Source organism: Ipomoea nil, unplaced genomic scaffold (genome assembly GCF_001879475.1).
Source record: "Ipomoea nil cultivar Tokyo-kokei standard unplaced genomic scaffold, Asagao_1.1 scaffold0688, whole genome shotgun sequence".
In the NCBI taxonomy this organism is placed as follows: domain Eukaryota; kingdom Viridiplantae; phylum Streptophyta; class Magnoliopsida; order Solanales; family Convolvulaceae; genus Ipomoea; species Ipomoea nil.
The window spans coordinates 7,697,147-7,720,780 of record NW_017617116.1 but is presented as its reverse complement, the minus strand read 5'-3'; the positions used below and the strand labels follow the sequence as shown (position 1 = coordinate 7,720,780).

Below are 23,634 nucleotides of genomic sequence, written 5' to 3'. Positions count from 1 at the left end.
AAATTTAATTTAGTACACATTAAACCTTGCTTGGTTAATTTATTTATTTATTTTATTTTAATTAGATTTAAGCTAGACTAAAATCCTTTTTTGGACCACTTCCTATCAACTAATGTTAATTTGAATGGCTACAATTTATTGGTTGGTTGAGAATGGAAGTCAGGCATGGAATGGAGCTTTCAAACAAAACATGTGGTTGAGGTTAATTGAAGACTTTGGAATGCTATTTATGTGGATCATGTGATGGGTGAGCTTTACTATAAAAGGAAGACATCTTCTTTTGGAAAGTTACTGATGTTGAGAATTCTATATTGAGAGAAAGGAATCTGCATTACAAAGCTATCTTATTAAAGTTTATTCTTGAATATTAATTCGTGTGGGATTAAAATCTGAGCTGCACAGTCAGTACCTGGAACAGCTGAAGCTTCGCGTGAAGATTGTTCTGGCATGCACGGTTCAGTCCTGAGGAGGTGTTAGGAAGGGTAGTGGTAGTAACAGCTGATAGCCATTTGTACTTACCTATTGTATAACTCCTTGGTGAACATCTATAGTGGATTGGGCAGACGTGGGTTGCCCCGCAGGCGTAGGAGAAGCGTTCCGAACTGCGTAACAATTCTCTTGTGTTTTTGTTTTATTTTATGCTTTCAATTTCAGTTATTTACATTTAATTAAGTAACCTAATTAATGAAAGTGATTATTGTATAATATAAAATCAAGTAGAATTCTAAGGTACATCTTGCATTCAAGATTCACGGTGCAATTTCAATTCTTTTGCTATATCCAGGTATTTTTCTCAATTAAGTGTGTACACCTTTATTTGCTTTATATTACTGAGAAAATGTACTTCCATTTGGACTTGGAATAAACATAGGGTTTGTTTCATTAGGTTTTGTTTCCTAATTAAGTACTCAAGGGCAGCTTGCATTTGATCATAATGGATACTACTAGCACTAATGAGAACATATCATTATGGTTGGTGTTTCTCTGTTATTAAGGTGTGGTGTTTGCACCAAGTGTGAGAATGTAACGTTTTCCCTAATCATTATTATTATAACATTGGAATAAGTTATGATAATGTTAAGTATTTGATGTGTGGTGCAACTCTAATAACCTAATAGCTAGACTACCATTATGATTAGGAGTCTGGTTAGGGTTTAAGAGACCTAAAGACATACAACCACAATAATGGCCAGTAGTTATATAAGGTCACTAGTCATCTCACTGCTCATATTACATACCTCATACACCATCTAGAGAGAGCTGAGTATAAGTGAGAGACAAAACTCTGAAGCACTCCGGATCGCTCAATACAAGAACTAATAGCTGGAGGTTAGTATGATCATGTATTGGTATATTTAATGAGATCAGAGGAAGTAAATCATGATAACTCAATAGAACACAAAAATTAGACCTTTATTTGTTGCACACAAGTAGCACCCAATCTTGTCTGGTTGAAGTGTGGGTCTTTTAAGACAATAGATTTTACATTTTGTGGGTAAAGATAATTAAATTTTGATTTTGTATCTTAAACTATATGGTGCCAGTAAAATTGTAATTTTGATTCGTTAATTATGAAGTGTTAGAATAACATTCATAACCATCTGAAACTAATATCTCAAACTCACCATCATCTCTATCTCAACACTTCCAGTCTCAACATTAATGTAAGATTCATTTGAGATCGAAAATATATTTTTGAATAAAATTTCCAGCAATTTTGACAGTGAAGCATAATATGGCCAAAAAAAAAAAAAAAAGGATTACTTGAATTAAGATATAAAAACAAACTATATAAATTTTATAAAAGACAGCATTAACCACGCACATTCATGGAAAGAAAAACCTTAAAACGCAAATTGATCCAAGGTTTAAAAAAAAATAAAAAATGAAGCTATCTTTTTTTGAGGAAAAAAAATGAAGCTATCTAGTCTGCACTTATATATATTGGTCATCCTATTCATATGATTGAAGAAACATTGCAAGTCTATCTGCATATGATTGATTAAGTCTCTCATTATTCTTGTATTAATGAGTCACGAATAAGCAATACGAAGTAACATAACACCATAGAAAATAAACTAATCAAGAAATATAGAAATTTCACAAGAAAAAACCGGGCCACTACCACAAAGTTAAATATAATAAATCTCTACACAATATTATAGCAATTTCTCTTGCTTTTAATTTAATTTGTTGCACCTTGGGCTAATGAGCAAGTAAAGGATCATACAATACACAAGAAGACCATCCAGCCCAACTTGACAACTTCTTCCCTATAGTGGGCTTGTAAATTTTTTATGATTTATATTTTTCCAAAAAAAAAAAAAGAGAGAGGGAACAAAGCACTTTTTACAAATCTTCCTTTTTAAGGCAAAAAAAAGATACTTTTTTCACAGTGTGTCTCTGTTTCATGATGAAATCACACAATAACACATTGGATGTAAGAAGGGAAAAAAGAAAAAAAGTTTTTTTCTTTCCCTTTTGTCATCTCTTTTCAAGAGAAAGTGACAGCAGATTGCACAAAATCTTGTTAAGATGAGGTGAAAATCAGCATATTTAATTTGTCCCAAACTTTTTCCTTCATCACCCAACCCAAAGTGGTCCATCTATTGAGTGATCTTCTCAGGCAATGCCCCTCCCTCTTTTAGTTCTCTCTATCCTTCCATTGTGTTTTTTTTTTTTTCTTTTTACTTTTTACACCATATCCAAACACACATTTTTTCAGTGTACCCAGAATTTTCACCATCGGTCACAGTAACTAATTCCTTCTGTAAATAGTAGACACCTCTTTTGAATGTGACAGCTGACCTAGAGATAACTACTCCATATCCAAAGCCAATAATCGAATCCTTGACTTTTGATTCAGGATGGATGAGTCTATTCCACATAACCACACACACACACACACATATATATATATATATATATATATATATATATATATATATATATATATATATATATATATATATATATATAAAGTGATAGTACCAACTTGGTGGACCTACATTTAGTCCTATTCCAGTTACACCTAGGAAATTTAAGATTACAAGCAGCATTATGTCTGGAATTAGCTATCTTAGTACTGTAAAATATAAAGTCCATTAAAAACCAATCAACAACTTTTAGAGGCATTTCCACACACTGTTTAGGTGCTTTTAATTTTTATATGCAATAATTTGTACATAAATTACAAAAGTAAACTCTGACACATTCATTAAAAAAACGAACATGTTAGCTAGTTAAGAGTTTGGTGAATGATTGGGTTCACGTTAATTTAAGGGATTGATGTTAGATGGACGGTTATTAACTAGAGTGAAGGAGTGCAACTATTACATAAGGGTTTATATGGGTAAATTTCGATTTGTGACTCTAGTCATTAAAGAATTACGAAGATGTAAATCAGTCTAGATTATATTATATGGCATTGTATCATAACACGTGGAAATATGTAATAAAAATGTTGATTAGGTTTGAAGTAAGTTTGCATGATTTATTTATTTAATTTTAAGTATCCAAATGATACACATGGTGGAACTCAAAGAGGCCAACGTTAAGGCATGACATGTGAAGATATACATAAATTTGGACAATAGTATATAAAAGACATTGTTCTAGTACTTGAAAATTGGTCTTTTAAAGATGGTAGATGCACCCAAACCGACTTCTCAACTACAAAATCTAAGTAGCCCATGCATTCAAAGATTTGCTCAAAACTTAAAAGTTATGAGCTACCACCCAACATTGTTAATTAATTATTATGCTTGTGAACCAAGCAAATACAACTATATTATTAATTATTACACCTTTTTATATGCTTTTGAGAATTCAAGAGTTGGTAACTTGGTTACTTTTAGTTAGTTAGCTTATTCGTGTGTTAGTCTGCAGATCATATCAGATAAGAGAAGTAAACCACATTATGAAAATCACCAAGACCTTATACGATGAGTTCGACTGGGAAGGTTATTATTAGCAGTTAAACTCGTGATCTTTATGTATGAAAATAGTGATCGACTCACTCAATATATGCATTGATGGACTTTACTATTTTAGGTGACAAAGGAAACCCGCAACCACTACTCAAGGGTGTGCACTGGATAAACTCCCCTTGTGATTCTAACCAGTAAAGACTATATATAATGTGATAAACCAATTTATATTTTCCATAATTGACAAGTTCAAATCAAGAAGGTCGGTACATCACTCCCACTTTGGACTTTATTATTTTACATAGCAGTTATAGATGTATGTTGTAGACTTGTTTAGTTTGTACCTTACAACAAACAACTGACAATCTTATTAATGTTATATTATGAAAAGAAGAGAATATAAATGTTCACAATTGTTAAACTATTGTACGGTACGGTGCATACATTAAAAATAATAAAAGTAGCAAGTACTACGTAATAATTAATATGGATTCATAACATTTTAAATGTAATTTCACAACATTATAAAATATAATGTTTATTTGACACACTTTTTATTATTCTTTTTTATGATTATATCACATATAGGAGGAGTAAATTATACTAAGAAAACCTTGTGTGACGTGTTCAACCAAAATGTTATTGTCATCAATTGAACCCATAATCTTTCGGTATGAGAGTCATGCTCTATCACTCGCTTGTAAGATTATGAACTAACTAAACTAGTGTTTATTGATGTAAATACAACCAGCTATAAATAATATACATTTTACTTGATGTTACAAGATATTAAGAAGTTGATAAAGATTTTAACCATATTATCATCAAATTTGTTAGATGATCTGTGAATTAAACTATCCATATTTTTGTTCGGAAGTCTGTTTCCTTGACAGATTGTATGGAGTGAATGTGTGTACCCTCCTGATTTTCGTTGTAATGTTCTCCAGTTGGATTCATATTAATGAAACTTTATTTTTCTGTTTGCCAAAAAAAAAAAAATTAAAATAAAATACATGAGGTGTACTTTGGTAAGTCATGACAGTTGTTTTAGCACAACCTCGTCCAACATGGCAATAATGAGGGGTGGGTGGGTGGAGAGGGGTCTAAACCGTGTTTGGGTTGTTACTCACAATGGCTTGATCAATCAAATCTTGTCTCTTGTAATTTGGGTGTCAAATAAAATTCTATTTCATTTTACTGTTTTGTGGTATAGTACATTTTAGGGACAAAGAAAGGACACCAAATGTCTCTCCATTTGGTATACTACTTCTACTCAAACTCATTTCCATTCATAAAAATGAATTCACCTGATGTGATCGAGCGATCAAAAGTTTGAACTTATGTGCATGTAGTAATACATTTAGAAGAACTATATTAGAATAGAATTCGACATATTATTATGATTGGCTTGAATTAATCCCCTCAGATCTCCTGATATGTAAATACTAATACAACATTAAAATAAATAAAAAAATTTTTGAATTCACCTGATCGAGGTGAATGGTCAAAATGTTAAACATAACTCATATGCATGTAGTGGTGCACTTGAAAAAACTATCATCGAATAGGATCTGATTGAGACTCAACTGAATTAATCTACGACTTCCTGTAATGAAAAAATAAAAAAGAATTCACCTAACATTCAACACTTTTCAACTTAGCTAAACATTTATTTACTCGTTTTTACTAAGAGTCTAATACTCTATATGGGGCTAAATTCACATATATCATTTGCGTTAATTGTATAGATGAGAAGCCTTAGATCATATATCACTCAAACACCGATGTTTACACAAGTGTATGTGAGTATTGTTTGACTTGGCTAGTTGGTGATGATAGTGAACTTCAACAAATTTTTTGGACGTATTAATTTTGACTTTGAAGATCGAATTAGTGGATGAATACGAGAGTAATCTATTATTAGTAAAATAACAAGCAAAAATAAATAAATAATGACATTTGACCCATAGAGTTAAAACTCTATATAATTAAGTAATTTGTAGGCTATTATACATGAATGAGATTTATCTAGTACATATTCTCGAGTCTCAAGTAGAGACTACGAGTTTCCCTCGTCATCACAAAAAAAATATATATATATATATATAATTAATTTTTCGTACAGGTCCTGAATTCAATTTTTGCTAACTCCTCTAGGCCGAATCCATCACATAAGGTTTCCTTGTACGGTACCTCTCATGTATGCTTTGTGAAGTTTTCCCAGTGTACACCATCAGATAATGCCTCGAAATGAGTGGCCATGTGGGTGGAGCATATTTCTTAAAATTAAATTCACAATTCTTGTCAAGATCCTTTTGGTCGAACCCGTTGCATATGGTTTTCATAGTTAATTTTATCTCTCCTATATGGTTCGTGGGCTATCACACTAAGTCTTCTTAATGCGACTAACCTCTCTTGCATAATAGTGTCTATCATCGAATAATGACTACAAGTTTCCACCGTAAAACCTTAAAAAAAAAAAAAAAAAAAAAAAAAAAAAAAAAAAAAAAAAAAAAAAAAAAACTCTATTATTCATTTCCTTGCTTGCACGTAATTTTCCAACCAAACATCTTTTCCTCGTAGTCTCGTACCAAAAATGATTAAATGACATACGAAATTATTAATCGTTTTCGTTTTCGACTTCTTCTTTCCCTTTTTTACTTTGTTGCATGAACTTTTCCTACAACCAAAAAATTGATTTGATTTAGAATGACTATTATATATAAGCTACAAATATCACGTTAATATATATAGTATATCCCTAAGGTGGTGTTCCAAACGTAATCTCTTTTGTTACCATTCATATATACTTTTGTAATTAGTGTACATATCATTTTCTTTTCAATAATGAAATCCACCTAACGGATAGATCATTGTCAACCGTTACTATTTTATAAAGTGATTAATGAATATTAATTATACTTTGATTTTCTTTTTCTTTTAAGTACTACTGACCCTGTTAGAATATAGTTTCAAACTTATAAGTCTGTGACTTCTTATTTGAAGAGTCATAACTATATCACTTAACAACAAAGGCTATTTTTTGGTTAGTAGTGGATACGTCAAATTTTAACAGATCCGCTGACCATGGTCAAAACGCCAAAGTCATTGATTGGTTAACAGCGGTTTGGAGCAGCGTATTGCTCCAAACTGCTGAAATTCAACACGCTACATATAGCAGCGTGTTGGGTTGGCGTTTTGGGAAAGGAACTTTTCTTTCCCAAAACACCCTCCATCTTACTTATATATATAAAAAAAAAAAAAAATTAAACTGTTATTTACAAAGCCTGAGGCTTCTTTAAATTCTTGCCCATCCGATGTGGGAGGGGCATCGGATGTGCAAGAAGTTAACATTAAAATTGAAGGGGCGTTAAGCTCCCTTTTATAAGGGAGCCAACACCTTTTTTAATTTGACTTTCGATGTGGGACATTCACACATTTTTTTTTTGTTATTATTATTATTATTATTATTATTATTATATGTATACTCTTTTGGTCATTTTACATGTTAATCGCCAATCTAAACCGCTAATTTTACCAAATATTTTTTACAAGCTGCTGATACAATCCGCTGGTCTAGCCTGCTAACACAATCCGCTATTCGTTAACCGCTAATACAATCCGCTACCACTAATCACTAACCGCTGATTGCCACAAGTCCAAAAGTCTTTTGACAAAATGCTTTGCTTTTCTTAAAAGCAAGGGAAAAAACATGGTACCAAGTGGGAAGAAAAGGTGAATAATGATGTCAGAAATTTCGCAGTCCGACATGGCATCTTTTGCGCTTTTATGACGTGGAATGTGAGCTGCCACATGTACGACAATATGGCTCTTGACAACTCCCAATGGTTTTGTGAAAACCAAAAAAAAAAAAAACCAAAAAAAAAACAAAACAAAAAAACAAAACAAAAAAAAAAAAAAACAAAACAAAACAAAAAAAAAAAAAAAACCGAAAATGAAAAAGGAAATCAAAGTGAAATATGGCCCACAAGTATCGAACCCCATGATTCGTCCATAACGTGAAAATGTGAAATTCATGAAAAGGTCCCCTCAACTCACTGCCGCATGTCACGTGCCAACTGCGATTTCTCAAAGACAACCTCTTTAAATTTATTTTAACTTTTTTTTTTTTATACTGAGATGATTCCAACTTTCTTAGATTAATTCTAAACTTACAAAATTTCATTCATAGAATCACCAAAGAGGCCGGTAAATCAACGAGTAGCGCAATCAGCCCATATATAAGACCGTAGTGCCTTCAATCATGATATCAAGTCAAATAATGAACTACTACATTAAGTCATGGGATCGAACAACCTCTTTACTTTTTAAAAAAACTTTAAGATGTGGATTTGTATTGTACCAATTTGTATTGAGTACAAGTTTATACATATTTTAAGAAGGTATTAGATTGTCTTTGCAATATATCTTATGTAACTAGTCATAATATGAGTGGTTGTACCTAAATAAATCGATACTATAATGCTCGATATCTAATTTTTATGCGCTTTTATACATAAATATTTATATGATTTTTGACTCCAACCAAAAGTCAGCTAGATTTTTATTAACTTGTGGAGTTGATACTATCGCAGTTTTAAAAAGAAAAATTAATACTTCCACCGTGAGATGTTACGGACTTATACATTAATGCACACAATCTAAAATTTCAGTCACACAAATGCACACAATCTACTTTGTAGTAGTTTGTGTGCATTCATGTTGGTTCGTACGGTCTCAAAGAGAAAATAGCCTGGTCTCATTAGAACATCAAAATATATATATATATATATATACCTACTTAATTGGTTGTCTTAGGGCCCGGTTTAAATTAAATATGATATCCACTCATCCCTAATCCTAGCTTTATATGAGGCTAGAATGCAACCATGTTCTAACGAACTACTACTGATTATAGTCAACAAATTAATTAAAATTAACGACCTTGAAAACCTACGTGATTGAATATGGCAGTGCAAAAATATACAAATTAATAATAACTATATAAAAACCCCTTGAAAATGATGATTTCTAAGATAAAAATTAAAGAAAAGGACAAAAAGGTATTAGACAAATTACTGTTACTATGCAAGTCGTGAAAGTCCAATTGGTGCTTTTATTTATAGGCTTTGACCTAGCTTAGGTAGACAGTGGAGTTTGATTTAAATCCCTCTTTAGTACGGAGATTACTAAAAGAGACATGTTTGGAGCCATTTCATGAAGGCTAGGTTGAATTGCAAAGAGAAAATTTCTTATGGGAAACTTTTAAAAGTTGTAATTAAATATTTAATTTATTAAATTGATTAAATAAGTTTAATTTATCTGTAATTTGTTGGTCACTAATAAGTGCACTTTTGTCGATCGTGTGCTAATTGTTATTGATTGTCATTGCTCACAAAAAATTGACGTTCGATCGACCAGACTGATGATCACCTTCTTTAATTTCAATTAATAGAGTCAAAGCTAAGTTTGCTAAATGAAATTAAATTCCTAACCCTACATTATACATCTCATAATTTATCTTTTTCACAAATTTTAAGGTCGGGGTTAACAAAAAACCTTCAATAATAGAACTAATGAACTCTAAGGACCCCAAATTAATGCTTCCTTAACATTTAATACTTTATTTAAGTATATATATTACTTTTTGGCTGCATGTATATGTGTGAACATGGGAAATCAATCAAATCATATTCTTGATTGATCATGATATGTTTCATATAGAAAAAAATAAAAATGAATGGAAGAAATATCATGTGTGTGTCTATACATCCTTGGTTTTATTTTTCCATTTAATATAATGCATGTCATTCAATCCTAAATGAGAGGGCTGATTAGGACATCACTTGAAAGCTAAGCTGTGATCCACAGCAGCAGACAAGTTCCAGGAGTTTAGCATCTGTGTTTCTTCAACTCACCCGGCCATTAGCTAGCTACCAAGAAATGCCAATCCATTAGACTTTGCACCTCTATTCCCCCTCCAAATTTCAAGAATCATCATGGACACTTAGGGCAACTACAATAGTGGTTCTTGATAAGTTCACTGCTGGAAATTATTGAATTTCCGACCACCTGAAAGTGATCTTATATCAAGTCGAAAGCAAAAAGTGATCAGAAATAGCAACAAAGGTTTTTCCGGATACCAAAAGTGGTCGGAACAAGGCTTTCGACTTGATTTAAGATCATTTTCAGGTGGTCGGAAATTTTATAATTTACAGCAGTGGTTTTTTTGGTGTACTTTTAAGGAATGGAAGAGAGAAAGTAATTAAAGAAAAGATAATGTAAGAGTATGTCTTGAAAGCCAGACACTTTCACAGACACCGAAATCCGCTACACCTGTATAGGTGTAGCGAAAACTCTTTTATAGGTATAATGGATATGTTTTTTTTTGTTTTTTTTTTTTTGTTTTTTTTTTTGGTACCAATGAAGTATTACATTTTTCTTTATAAATAACAAATGCTGTAATTTATTTTCGATTAGTATTACATTTTCATCTTAACATGACGCAACTCATGAATCCTTAATTAGACAAGTTTTTGCTTATTTAATACATTCTCCAATGTATTAATGTAACAAATATGGAAAGCCCTACCCCTAATCTAGAAAATATTCAAGGTTATTAATTGAAATACCAATGACCATGTGTAACATTGTAATTCCCAAATGGGGTAAACAATCACTAAAAACATTTCTTTAAAAAATGAAACTATTATTATATGTTCATTAATATATGTAAGTCTGAATAATTGTCAAACACACATGATAACACATGGTCATGCATGGATCTTAATGATCTAAAATATATATTATTATATTGTAGTACCAACCCTGAGTCTCTTTATGACTATTTCATCTCATTTTCTTGTCAATCACACTTCCCAAAATAAATATTTTATCTTTGAAAACAAAATTAATATTTTATTTGGTGTAAAGATGAGAGATGATGACACCTTACACGCTTAGACTTTGTGTATTTCTCGATCCTGTCCATTATTTAAATTAGATTGCATACTCATTAAGAAATATATGGATTAAGAAAAGGACCGTGATCAAGAGTATAATAAATAAATTAATTAATTAAAATTGAATGCTTTTTTGTCATATTTATAGAGAAAAGTAGTCAAGCATGAAATCATAATTTATTTTTTTTTTAAAAATTTTATTTTGTTTGAAGTTTTCCCTCTTATTTTGATTATTATTATTTTGTTTTGAAAGTATATGTACTCATATCTTACCCCTAAGACTTCTCCATACATTCCCAACCTACTTCTACTTGAAGCAACTTATTTTGGTTATATAAAAAAAATTTAAAAAAAAAATAAATTGAAGGTAATGCGAGAAGCCCGTCTAGGCTAGCTGGGACCGTTTGGTGTCACCAAGATTAACTAGGATATACGGAGATGGTATTCCCATGAGTTTATTATAGAGACAATCAAAGAGTTAATTGGTGAATAAATACCAACATTGTTCAGTTAAGCATATTCATTGAGAAGTCAATACTTATACTTATCGGTCGACAAATTGTGGTAATCGTACTTATGATAGTCTTCAGATTTTTGAAATTCCCCCTGAAAGGACCATGTCTTTATTTGATTACAAACATCGTTAGAATTACCGATTTTAAAGTAATTTAATTTTTTCTTCAACGTTTTTCTTCTCTTTTATTTATTTAAAAAAAAAAAAAAAAAAAAAGTGGAAACATGGAGGAGGCAGAAGCAGCATGTGGTAGGGGAGACATGACCCCAACCAGTCACATTTTTGTGTGCGTCTTTGTTGGTGTGCAACTCTACGTACCACCCTACCCTGCTCCATAGATCACCCAATATTTACTGTTCCATGCCTTTCACAATTCCAATGCTCACTGTTTATTTAGAAAAATTAATAATTCTAACTCGTACCTATAAATGAAAATGAGATGACACGAGTCTTTTTTAACTTAACCACAAGTATATTCTAAGAATGCAGCAATTTTAAAATTCAGTTTTACTTGGCACGAACAAGATTAGTCTCAATTTATAAATACTAATCATCAACTGGTTGAAGAAACATGTAGTGCGGGATGTTAATAATTGAAGCATGTGCTCCATCTCAACTAAAAGCCTAAGCTGGTAGTTGGGTTGTACGTTAGCCACGCCCCCTTACGTGTGCGGTGGGTTCCAAGCAACACGTGAACCGGTAAACCGTAGTCACCTACAAGTGACGTTGAGATTCAAACTCATGACCTTTGGGTTGGCTCTGATACCAAATTGAAGCATGTGCTACATCTCAACTAAAAGTCTAAGCTGGTAGTTGGATTGCACGTTAATGGCTATATGCTCATATTAATAATTAAAAGAGTAAATTTTAATTTTGGTCATATGACTATAGGGGTCTTGTTAATTTCAGTCCTTGACTTTTAAAAGTGTCAATTTAGTACCTTAACTATGTAATTTTTGTCAATTTTGGTCACTCCGGCCAAATTGCCGGCCAAATTTCGTCAGAAAATTTTAATTGTTAAAATAATGAGGGTATTTTGATCATTTCACGTCTCTTTTCTTCTTCCCATGCGAGTCCATCCCTTCCTCTCCCGTTTCCAGTGAATGCAATGAACTAAGATGATGGGGAAAGGAGGCTTATGATATTAAAGCTAGGGTTTAGAGGGAGAAAGAACGCCGGAAACGGAAGAGAAAGAGATGGACTCGTCGGAGAAGAAGAAAAGAGGCGTAAAACGACCAAAATACCCTCATTATTTTAACTATTAAAATTTTCCAGCGAAATTTGACCGGAAATTTGACCGGAATGACTAAAATTGACAAAAATTGCATAGTTAAGATACTAAATTGACATTTTTAAAAGTCAAGGACTGAAATTAACAAGACCTCTATAGTCATATGACCAAAATTGAAATTTTCTATAATTAAAACCTCAAATACGTAATCAAAGAATTGTTATAGGTTGCCTCCAGAATTTAGCGTAATTAGTTCTGCACTTGACTTAAAATATCATAATTAAAAATGGTAAAAATGTTAAAAATTCTAAATTAAATATCTTATATGCACATGAAAACTAAGATTTGACGGGTAATTAAAAAAAATAGTGCCTTATTTCACTAAAATAAAAAATAAAAAATTAATAGTGCCCATTGCATGCGGTGAGTTTTTAAGCCAAAAAGTTAAGAATCAGACTGCAAAACCATGTGCAGGCACTAAAACCCATTACATAGACACTGTCGTCATTTAATATGTTGTACAGTACAGTTGCAATGTTCGTTATTTCTTTCTTTAACTTATAAAAATTCCCTCTTTTTTTTCTGTACTTGAAAATATAATATAAATATTCATAAATTTAATAGCATCTTTTTATTTAAAATAATAAATCAAACAATGTATAATTTACTGCTTTACATAATCAAACAATAATCAATACATTATTTTTGTTAGGGTTTCTGGTTTATAAGTAGAGACTTTTTTTTTTTTTTTTTTTTTTTTTGGTTTTATACAATTATTTTATAGTTAATTATGAGAAGTATTTGTAGGGTTTAATATTAGGTTATACGGAGTAGTAGATACCTTAGCTTTTTGAAAAAATTAGTATAATTAATTAAAGGAATAAACTAATTAGTATATCAGAATAAGAAATATCAATTCCCGGCTTTGGAAACTTTTCCTAAGAAATATCAGTACCTTTACGTTTCCATACTCCATACTTAATAAGAATTTTTTTCCTTTTAAGAAAAAAAAAAATAACAGGAGAAATTATTCACTCTAAAAATTAAGTACTTGATTTTGAAAAATAATTAAACTAGTTTCTATTGTCATCATGTGGTTCATTTTTTGCGTCAATTTTAGTTTGTGTGGTTTTTTTTTTTTTTTTTTTTTTTTTTTTTTGGGTTCGATGATGAGGGAAATCTAAGTCACGTACTATATATATATATATATATATATATATATATATATATATTCTATGGTATGTACATGTAAATTTGTTTTTGTGTAAAAATTTATAAATTACACATGAGAGGTAGGTTGTACTAAAGAAAATCATGTTACCCTTCTAAGGCATTTTATGTGCCTTTTTTTAATATTTAGAATGGTTTGATAATTTGTTACCAATATTAACAATTTATTTCAAGAAGTTTTTTTTTTTTTTTAATTCGACCTATCAAAGCAACCATTTTTACATGCCCTCTCTAATAGTTTGTTGATTCGTGAAAAATATTTGAGGGGAAATGGAATTGAAATTTCATGAAAAAGAAATTATTGAAAAGACTGATTACATTGTTTGGTCGGTGGAAAATAAATTAATGGGAATATTGGTTTCATTGTTTAGTTGGGTTTGAAATTCTAAGTAATAACGAGTATAAAGACAACTATACCCCTACACAATAATAACAACAACAATAATAGTAGTAATCTAAAAAAGTTGGTAATGGTATAATTATCCTATTTGTTTTCCATTAAAAAAAAAAACAAAACAAAACAAAAACAAAACAAAATACCAAAGGTGGGGTGGGGTGGGGTGGGGTGGGGGGCGGGGGTGGCTATAGAATATGTTTTCTATTAACCAAACAAAGGAAAAGTCAGTTTTCCTCAAATTCAATGAAAACATTTTCCTGCAAACCAAATGTGCCCTAAATATAAATAAAAATGTTCAGCTCTACCATGTACAAAAAAAATATAGTGAATTTTCCTACAAAAAGGTTTGATCATTTTATTATTGTGTGAACTCTTTATTAAATTCTATTGGGTGGAGTATGATTCTCATGTCAAAACGAGTTCGATCATTATATTGTCAGTACTCTCTAGGTCTAGCCCGTTGCATAAGGTTAAAAAAAAAAAAAAAAAAAAAAAACTTATATATTGGCAAGTATAGAAAAGATGTTAGGCTGAGCTTCTTGCTTGCATGAAATGAATTATTTTTTTTAAGCAATAAGTGCAATTAGAATTCTTTCTTTTCATTATCTATGCAAAAATCTGAATTCTTTCAGCTCAATAATTTCTCTCAACCTTTTCTTTTGTATAGAAATAATTTATTCGTTTGGGTGTGACTTCAATGATTCCCCTGGGAGACTTCTTTGCTAACTAGAGAAATAACAAGTGTCAACTGATCAATTAATTCAAAATAAGTTGAGAAGTTTTACTTTGTTAGTAGCTGCAAGGTGTAAGGTTCGTGTGGGCATTACTTTACACAAGTATTAGGATGTATATAAGCTTGCTGAGGTACATCTCGCAATTTACCTCTTTTATTTGATCTGACTTTTTTTTTTTTTTTTTTTTTTGAGTACTACCGACTCTGTTACAGTGTAGTTTAGTTATATATAAATTATCCTTTTTCAAGTATTAATTAAATTGAATATGAACTCAAATCATATTACTTTTATATTTCACTATTATATGTACCGAACATTATTAGTTTTTTTTTTTTTAAAAGGACAATAGAACCTTGCCAAATATTAAATTATTCTTCCCCATTTTAGATAATGGTAGGATTTGTCTATTGAAAAATATGTTACATAAATTCTCCCTACATAAGGTACCTTTAGTTTTAATAATTTGAAGTGTAAATTTAGTCTCTGACTTAACAAATTAGAAAAATTCAATCTCTTAGGAATTAAATATGACATTTTGATAATAATTGAATCTATATCAATTACTCACTTAACAAAGTAGCTAATTCAATCTCTAATAAGGAATCAAATATGACATTTTGATAACAATTGAATAATTAAATCTATATCATAAGTATTTTTTTTTTTTTTTTTTTGTTGCCTAAAGGTATCTCTCCGGCCGATAGCCAGAAGACAGTGGCCAAATGATTTGCTCCATTCACATGGGTGGGAACCTCATGTTTAAGGGACGAGGTGCTAAACCATCACGCCAACCATGTTGGTTTATATCATAAGTAATTGAAAGACTAAATTTACATCACAGTATAGTTATAACTAAGAGAACAAAAACTGTTTGGGAGTAATCCTAGCTAGTCGAATTGGTCGGATAATTGATTTGGTACTTATAAAATTCTAAATTTAACTCTTTATTGAAATTACCTATCTTTTGACCTTCTTGATTTTAGTTCGTCCTTTACTCAACTAAGATCACAAAATAGGTCTTGCCCAAAAATGTCATTTTCAAAAAAAAAGAAAAAAAGAGAGAACTATAATTTCCCTCATAATGCAAAAAGTCACGTGTGGTTGAAGAAAAGATGGAGTATAAAATCAAAGTGATTGATGGCATCTAGACCCCATTAATCCCCAAACTTTGGTACAGTGTTTACTTAATAAATGAGCCTATACAAGATTTTTTTACAAGTAGTTTTTACCCCAATTAATTAATCACTAATTTTTTTTACCCCAAATAATTAAAACATCTTTAAGACTAAAGAGTTGTCATTAAATGGGTCTGACTGAGACTCATTATAAGATTGTATTAGTCACATATCATGAGATATAGAGACAAATGCAATCTAAAAATAAATATCATTTTAATGCAGTGAATACTACCATCTTCTAATTAGATTCACATAGAGGCATGCATCATGGATTAAATTAATAATTTACAATTATAATATATATTTCATATTTATTAAACCTGCGTGCCTAAATATTCAATAGTTTAATTTGTCATGAATATTTCCACTTTCTAATTAGGAGACCCACAAGAATTATAATATTTAATAATTCCATATTAAATAATATATATTTCATGTCAATAGATATTGCCAACCCCTCGGTCGAGGATGTAATTTCACATTGTCTTTTTATTACAATTTACCTCCCCAATATAATTTTTAAAATATTACATAAAAGTGAAGTATGTTTATTTAATGTACACCATCAATTGGTAATTTTAAGTTTTCCTTATTACCCAAAAATTGAATATCTCCATGATAAATCAACCAGAAATAAATGTTATAAATATTAATCTGAAAAACTGTTAAAATTCCACCATTTAATTAATTCCTTCTGTCTCCTCAATTTTTGAAATATATTTTATTTTATACTTCGGTAATTCTTGCTTCTCTGGATTCATTTTAAACTCATAGAATCCTACTCTTAGGAGGCGTTTGGTTCATGTCATCTTTGATTACCTATGTAATCTGAGTCTGGTAATGTTATATTACCTTGTTTGGTTCAAGTTATGAGATTACCTGGTAATGTTATATTACCTGAAAGCTGATGTGGCGGTAATGTTTCAAGGTAATCTGATTACCTTCATTTTCTTAGGTAATCTTAGATTACCTTGAATTATTCCAACTTTGTCATTGTTAACTAAGTCTAATATTACCTTAGTATTTTATAACAATAATACTAATAAAAATAATAATAATAATAATATATTTATACAATAAAATACACATGTGTATATTTATATATTTAGTTTTTTAATATTTAAACATTGATATACATTCATACATATAAATAAATAAAATAAATACACACACATAAATAATATATATATATATATATATATATATATATATATATATATATATATATATATATATATATTATTGAGGACATTATTATAAATTAATCCATATAACTTAAAATATAACCCTTAACCAAACAAAGTAATATTATATTCCACAATACAAACCAAACACATATGGTAATCTTACATTCCGATAATCTCACATTACCTTCCTGGAGATAATCTTATTACTTGGGATAATCCAAGATTCCGTGAACCAAACGCCCCCTTAGAAGCACTGAATAAGTAAATTGCGAGTCTCACAGTCAACATAACCCAATAATTAGAATCTAGTCTTTATGTGCGCACAAGATTGATAAAAATAAGAGAAAAAAGGGAAAATGCCAAAATATTATAATAATAAACTTGAAAGTTTTAATAATTATAAAATTAATTTCGTATTTTTTTAAATGAGGATATCGTTCTCATTAGAACCCAACTATATATATATATATATATATATGGAAGAGATCAGGTGCATTTGAGGCTTCCTGTGCGGTTGGATGCACATTAAGCATTACACTGACGCACTTTAAGTACACAACACACGCACATTAAACACACAAACAAAATACCAATGTTGCAAAAATCGTGCCTAGGCGCCATTGCGCCGCCGCGAGGAACGGCCTCCGCGGCCTCCTCCGGTTTATTTTTTTTTTCTTTTTTTTTTGAAAATGTCGGAAAAGTTTCGGAAGGCATAACTTTTGACTCGGTTGTCCGATTTGAACAATTTTTTTTTTCAAATCGCGTATTTTTTCGAGATCTATCCACCGCAAACGGCCGAAGGCGATTTGGTCCACTAATTTCTCAAAAAAATACTTCTTTAGCTCTTAATTTTAGTTTTTTATGTATTTAGATGGTTTAAAAAATCTTTTGAACACTTTTATAACCACTTTTGTAAATAATTTCTAAGAAATAACTATAGAAACCTTATGTTTTATTACTAAATTTTAAAAATTTTAAATTTTAAATTTTATTTTTAATTAAAAAAAATAAAAAAAAAATAAAAAATCGGCGCCTAGGCGCCCTAGGCGCTAGGCACCCCCTTGGCGCCTAGGGGGCGCCTAGCGTGTTTTGCAACATTGCAAAATACATTCATAAAACAAACTCACGCACATTAAACACAAAAGTCAGACATCTTAAGCACAACCCTCACGCACTTTAAGCACAAAACACACAGTCACCTTAAGTTTTAACAATAAAATCACATTAAGTACGCACTCACGCACCTTAAGCACAAAACTAATGCACTTTAAAGTTTCAACAACTCACATTAAGTACACACTCACGCACCTTAATCACCCGTTCGCTCCTAGAGGCTGAGAGCTGGTCGAGGGAGAATCATTGCTTGTGTGAATTGAACTCGTTTACCCCTACAAAGAGAGCTCATTTACCGTTTGATCTACCACCCTGGTTATATATATATATATATATATATATATATATATATATATATATATATATATATATATATATATATATATATATATATATATATATATATATATATATATATATATATATATATATATATATATAAAGTACCCACGGCGCAACTTAGCATGCCCCATCTTTCTGACTGGCATAACTACCCTGGCCAAGAGCTAAAATACGCGGAATAACTTGAAACCCCAGCCCCACAACCCTTGCTCGTTTTTGGGAACTTTCTTTTTAAGCGCAGAGCTCTGATTTTAGAAGAGAAACTGAAATTAGAAAGCTAGAGTGAAGAGTTTCCACACATACCTACCTATACATACACACTATTTATATCTATACATGTATGCATATGTATTGTGCATAGAGTTTCAGAAAGCTGGGGAAGTGAACAGGGAAGGAGGGAGAGGAAAGGTCTGTATGTGCTTAGAAAGTTGCAGGTTTTCTGCGCGTGTTTTATATGGTGCCCTGCAACTCTGTTGCATACAAGGCAATTGAATAATTTTTATACCTAGAGGGAGGGGGGTTGTAGAAGGGGCCTGGTCAAGATTTGCTTTTTGTTTTTCTTCATTTCCAACACAGTGTCTTTGTTTGGGGCGGGAGAATCAAGGAGATCTTTGTGTCACAGATCACTATTCCTCAAGAATTGCAATGGGTACGTGCCATTTCTTCTCTTTGTTTTCCCCTTTTCTCTGGTTCTGCGCTTGCCTCTTGAGTTGACAGTTTTTAAAAAATGGTGGTTTAGTGTTGTTCTCAATTGGTTTAGTTGATTGCTGTTATTATGTGATTCAATTTGAGCTTGTTGGTTGTAATGTTAAACTGCAAGTGTTATTTATGGGCATTGTTAAGCTTCTGGTGGTAATTTCTTACTTGTGGTTGGTTGGTTAGTACTTTTTTTTTCTATCTTAATGGTTTATATGATTTGGTGGTGTTTGTTTTCTGTTTGTGTAATTATTGAATGTTTGTTGTGTCTAACCACTGGCTTGTTGGGTTTTTGTGCTGTCTTTCAGGCACAAAACTCTGCAGAACTTGTGTGTTTTGTGCTGTTTATTCTTGACTGTTTTAATGGCTAATGGTTCCCACAAAGAGACAGAGACAGAGCCCCACCACCCCCACTTAACCCCACCTCACACCTTTCTTAGGAGTATAGCCTTGGAAGAAAATTGTAGACTTTGCTAGATTAACCATTGAGATTCTCTGGTATTGGTAACCTTGGACTCTTTAATTGGACTGCTATGTTATCTGGATTATTCTAGTCTTCTAAATCTTCATTATTGGGTAGCTTTATTTATTTATTCTTTCTTTTTCTCTTGTGTTCATCATACTCTCAATTACTTTCTTTTCACTCTTGGTTCTGGTATCTTGTATGTGATTGGTGCTGATGATTCTGTGATTTTTTTTTTTTCTCTCTCACTTTTTCCCTTTTTTCTGAGCATTAATGGTCTCTGAACTTTTTTATATTAAATTGTTTCTTCAGAGGCTACAGTGAGTTACTCAAAGAACATGGATGATGAGTATGAGAAATTCATCAGAAGAATGAATCCTCCAAGGTAACAATTATTCTCATCACTTATTATTAAATGCCATACCAATTTTGCCCCCTGACATTAACTCCATTTTTTCTTTGTCTTCTTGCCAGAGTGGTCATTGACAATGAATCCTGCAAAAATGCCACTGTTATACAGGTATGCCTTTCTCTTGGTTCTTATCTGGTTTATAGTCTGAAACATTTTTTGACTATTCTGAATATTCTTTTATGATTTTTTTTTTCGGGTACGATTTTAGGTGGATAGTGCTAACAAACACGGTACACTTCTGGAGGTGGTACAAGTTCTTACTGATCTTAACCTTATTATTACCAAGGCGTATATATGCTCTGATGGAGGATGGTTCATGGATGGTAATGTTTTTCTTTAATTTACGATATGGAAAAGGGTGATAAAAAAAGCAAAGAAATTGGGTAGATTCTTGGAGTGAAGTTTGAGTTGATTGTTTCTGTTTAACTGTGTTTTTGGCAGTCTTCAATGTTACTAATCAAGAGGGGAGCAAAATAATGGATGAAGCAGTTTTGGATTATATTATGAAGGTTTGTTGCCTCTGCAATATTTTTATTATTTTGGGTTAGACCATAAGGTGTCCTGAACAGGCCCTAACTGTAGAAGGCACCTTTAAGCCCGTACCATACCCAGACTAATCCCTGTTTGCACCGGGCCACCCCAATTAAGGGCCAGATTGGTTTTTCCATACAAGAAAGTATTCGAACTCCTGATCTCTCTTAAGGGACAAGAGTGCATGGCCAGCCACTCACGCCAACCAAGCTGGTTGCAATATGATTGTTGAAAAAATTGCCTTTGGATTTGTGTTATGAATCTACTGAGTTTACGGTTTTGTTTTCAGTCTCTTGGCCCGGATTCTTGCTTTGCGTCGTCTATGAGAAGATCGGTTGGGGTTACTTCGGGAACGGACCACACCTCAATCGAGTTGATCGGGAGTGACAGACCCGGATTACTATCTGAGGTGAGTGCGGTCCTCACCAACCTAAAATGCAACGTGGTGAACGCTGAGGTTTGGACACATAACACCCGAGCTGCAGCCATAATGCAAGTAACTGATGAGGAAACCGGGGGTGCAGTTACTGATCCCGAGACGTTGTCTATGATTAAGAAGCTCTTATGCAATGTACTCAAGGGGAGCAACAAATCTCGGCATGCTAAGACGCAGATCACTCACGGGGCTACTCACACCGATAGAAGACTCCACCAGCTGATGTTTGCTGACCGAGATTATGAACGTGCAAGTGACGAAGCGTTAAATCATCCCGATAGGCCTAATGTGAGCGTTACTAATTGGCACGATAGAGACTACTCGGTAGTGACAATTCGTTGCAAGGATAGACCAAAGCTTCTCTTTGACGTTATCTGCACTTTAACAGACATGGAATATGTCGTTTTTCATGGCAACGTAGATGCTGAGGGACCCGAAGCTTACCAGGTACCTTCAAAAATCTCGAACTAAAAATGAATATTATATTGCTCTCTTATATACTTTTGTACTAAAATAAATAAATTCCGTGCTTTGATTTGAAGGAATACTGCATAAGACATATCGATGGCTCCCCTGTAAAATCAGATGCAGAACGACAAAGAGTAATCCATTGTCTCGAAGCAGCTATCGAAAGAAGGGTATCCGAGGTCAGAATGCATAATTTCACTTTTATGTTTATGCTATTATGATTCACCTAACTTTCCAGAACAGTTAAAGGTTAATGAAAAGCCAAAATATGGAGAAAACAGGGAAAAGTAACATGAAATTAGGGGCTTGGCTTTACAGGAATATAATGTTCTTTACAATTATAATCACTTAACATAACAGTGACAAATAATCATATGACACCTCTTTGACAGATAATGTAGTCTTGGCTTTTTTATTGTTTCTTTATAATGATGCAGACAGGCCTATAACACACACGACCGAGATTTTCCGAGGGGGATAGGAGGCTTTCTAGACAACTTTGACTGAATTTTTTCTGGGTTTAATATAATATTGCAGGGATTGAAGCTAGAACTTTGCACTACAGACAGAGTTGGGCTGCTATCAAATGTGACACGAATATTTCGGGAGAACAGCCTTACTGTCACTAGAGCTGAGGTTGCAACGAGAGGGGGCAAAGCTGTCAACACTTTTTATGTGGGCGATGCCTCAGGGTACCCGGTGGATGCGAGGATCATAGAATCCGTGAGACAAACAATTGGACAGACTATCCTGCAAGTGAAGGGTAACCCGGAAGAGCAAAATCCTACTCAAGAATCTCCAACCAGGTCCCTCTTTGGTGGCATATTCAAGTCCAGATCTTTCTGCAATTTCGGCCTAGTTAGATCCTATTCTTGAAACATAATCTTCCATCTCTTGTATATTCAACCCCTCACTTTAGGTTCTGTTGCTCTTTATCCGCCATTTTACCCCTTGAAAGATCATTTTCCTGAGCTCAAAAAAGAGAACCCAAACACACAGCTAAGCTACTGATTGTAAATATGCATGATTTCTTGCTTTTTAGCCTTTTATAGTCAATTGGTTTCACTTTGTTGATCCAATGAAGCATTAGAAATCTTTGTATTGGGATATTGCATTTCAATCCAGGTTGAAAGCCATGATGCGGTCATGTCAATGTTTTTTTTGGAGCTCTAATACGCTCAAATTTGGTTAATTAGGAGTAAGAAATCTATTCAAAATGTTTTTTTTTTTTTTTTTTTTTTTTTTTATCTGTTATGGTCCTAAATATAGGGTGGTAGCATATGAATGAACACACTGAATTATTTATAAATTGACATCATGTTTAGTTTGTAAAATGACAATTTTTGGAAGGTTTAACCCAAAATTCTTCAATTGTTAACACAGATAGGGCCATCCACAATGTACTTTCAATAGTATATAAAATTATATACTTCCAGTATTCAAATAATGTACTTTTTATGACAAATTATTGTATGGACTATAGTCCACACAATTGTGTGGACCATGAATATCAGGTACATTTTTAATATATTAAAAGTACATTACTTTTGTACTGAAGGTATATTATATAAAATAATGTACCCTTAGTATATTAAAAAAGTACTTTAAAAAAATGTATCTTACGTACATAAATAATGTACCCTTAATATATTAAAAATGTACTTTTTATTTATAGTCCATACAATTGTGTGGACCATGGTCCATGCAATAATGATTGACTTTCTATGAATACAACGTACATTTTTAATATATTAAAATTACATTAATATTTTAATTTGATTCAAAACAATACTACTTTTACATTTATGAAA

General features: G+C 31.9%; 1 protein-coding gene across 1 annotated transcript; it reads left to right on the top strand.

The window, feature by feature from the left end:
- The first annotated feature begins 19,215 nt into the window (after window positions 1-19,215).
- LOC109175313 (ACT domain-containing protein ACR4-like) lies at window positions 19,216-22,927 on the top strand. The gene is made up of 8 exons (XM_019324563.1): window positions 19,216-19,466; window positions 20,289-20,361; window positions 20,451-20,496; window positions 20,597-20,711; window positions 20,830-20,897; window positions 21,209-21,802; window positions 21,898-22,002; window positions 22,361-22,927. The coding sequence occupies exons 1-8, from the start codon at window positions 19,463-19,465 to the stop codon at window positions 22,697-22,699; spliced, it is 1,344 nt and encodes a 447-aa protein (XP_019180108.1). The 5' UTR covers window positions 19,216-19,462; the 3' UTR covers window positions 22,700-22,927.
- Window positions 22,928-23,634: the final 707 nt, after the last annotated feature.

Excerpts from the sequence above, each read along its gene's own strand:
- LOC109175313 (XM_019324563.1), top strand. Across the intron at positions 20,362-20,450 it reads AGAAGAATGAATCCTCCAAG|AGTGGTCATTGACAATGAAT; the intron begins GTAACAATTATT and ends TCTTCTTGCCAG. Across the intron at positions 20,898-21,208 it reads TTTTGGATTATATTATGAAG|TCTCTTGGCCCGGATTCTTG; the intron begins GTTTGTTGCCTC and ends TTTTGTTTTCAG.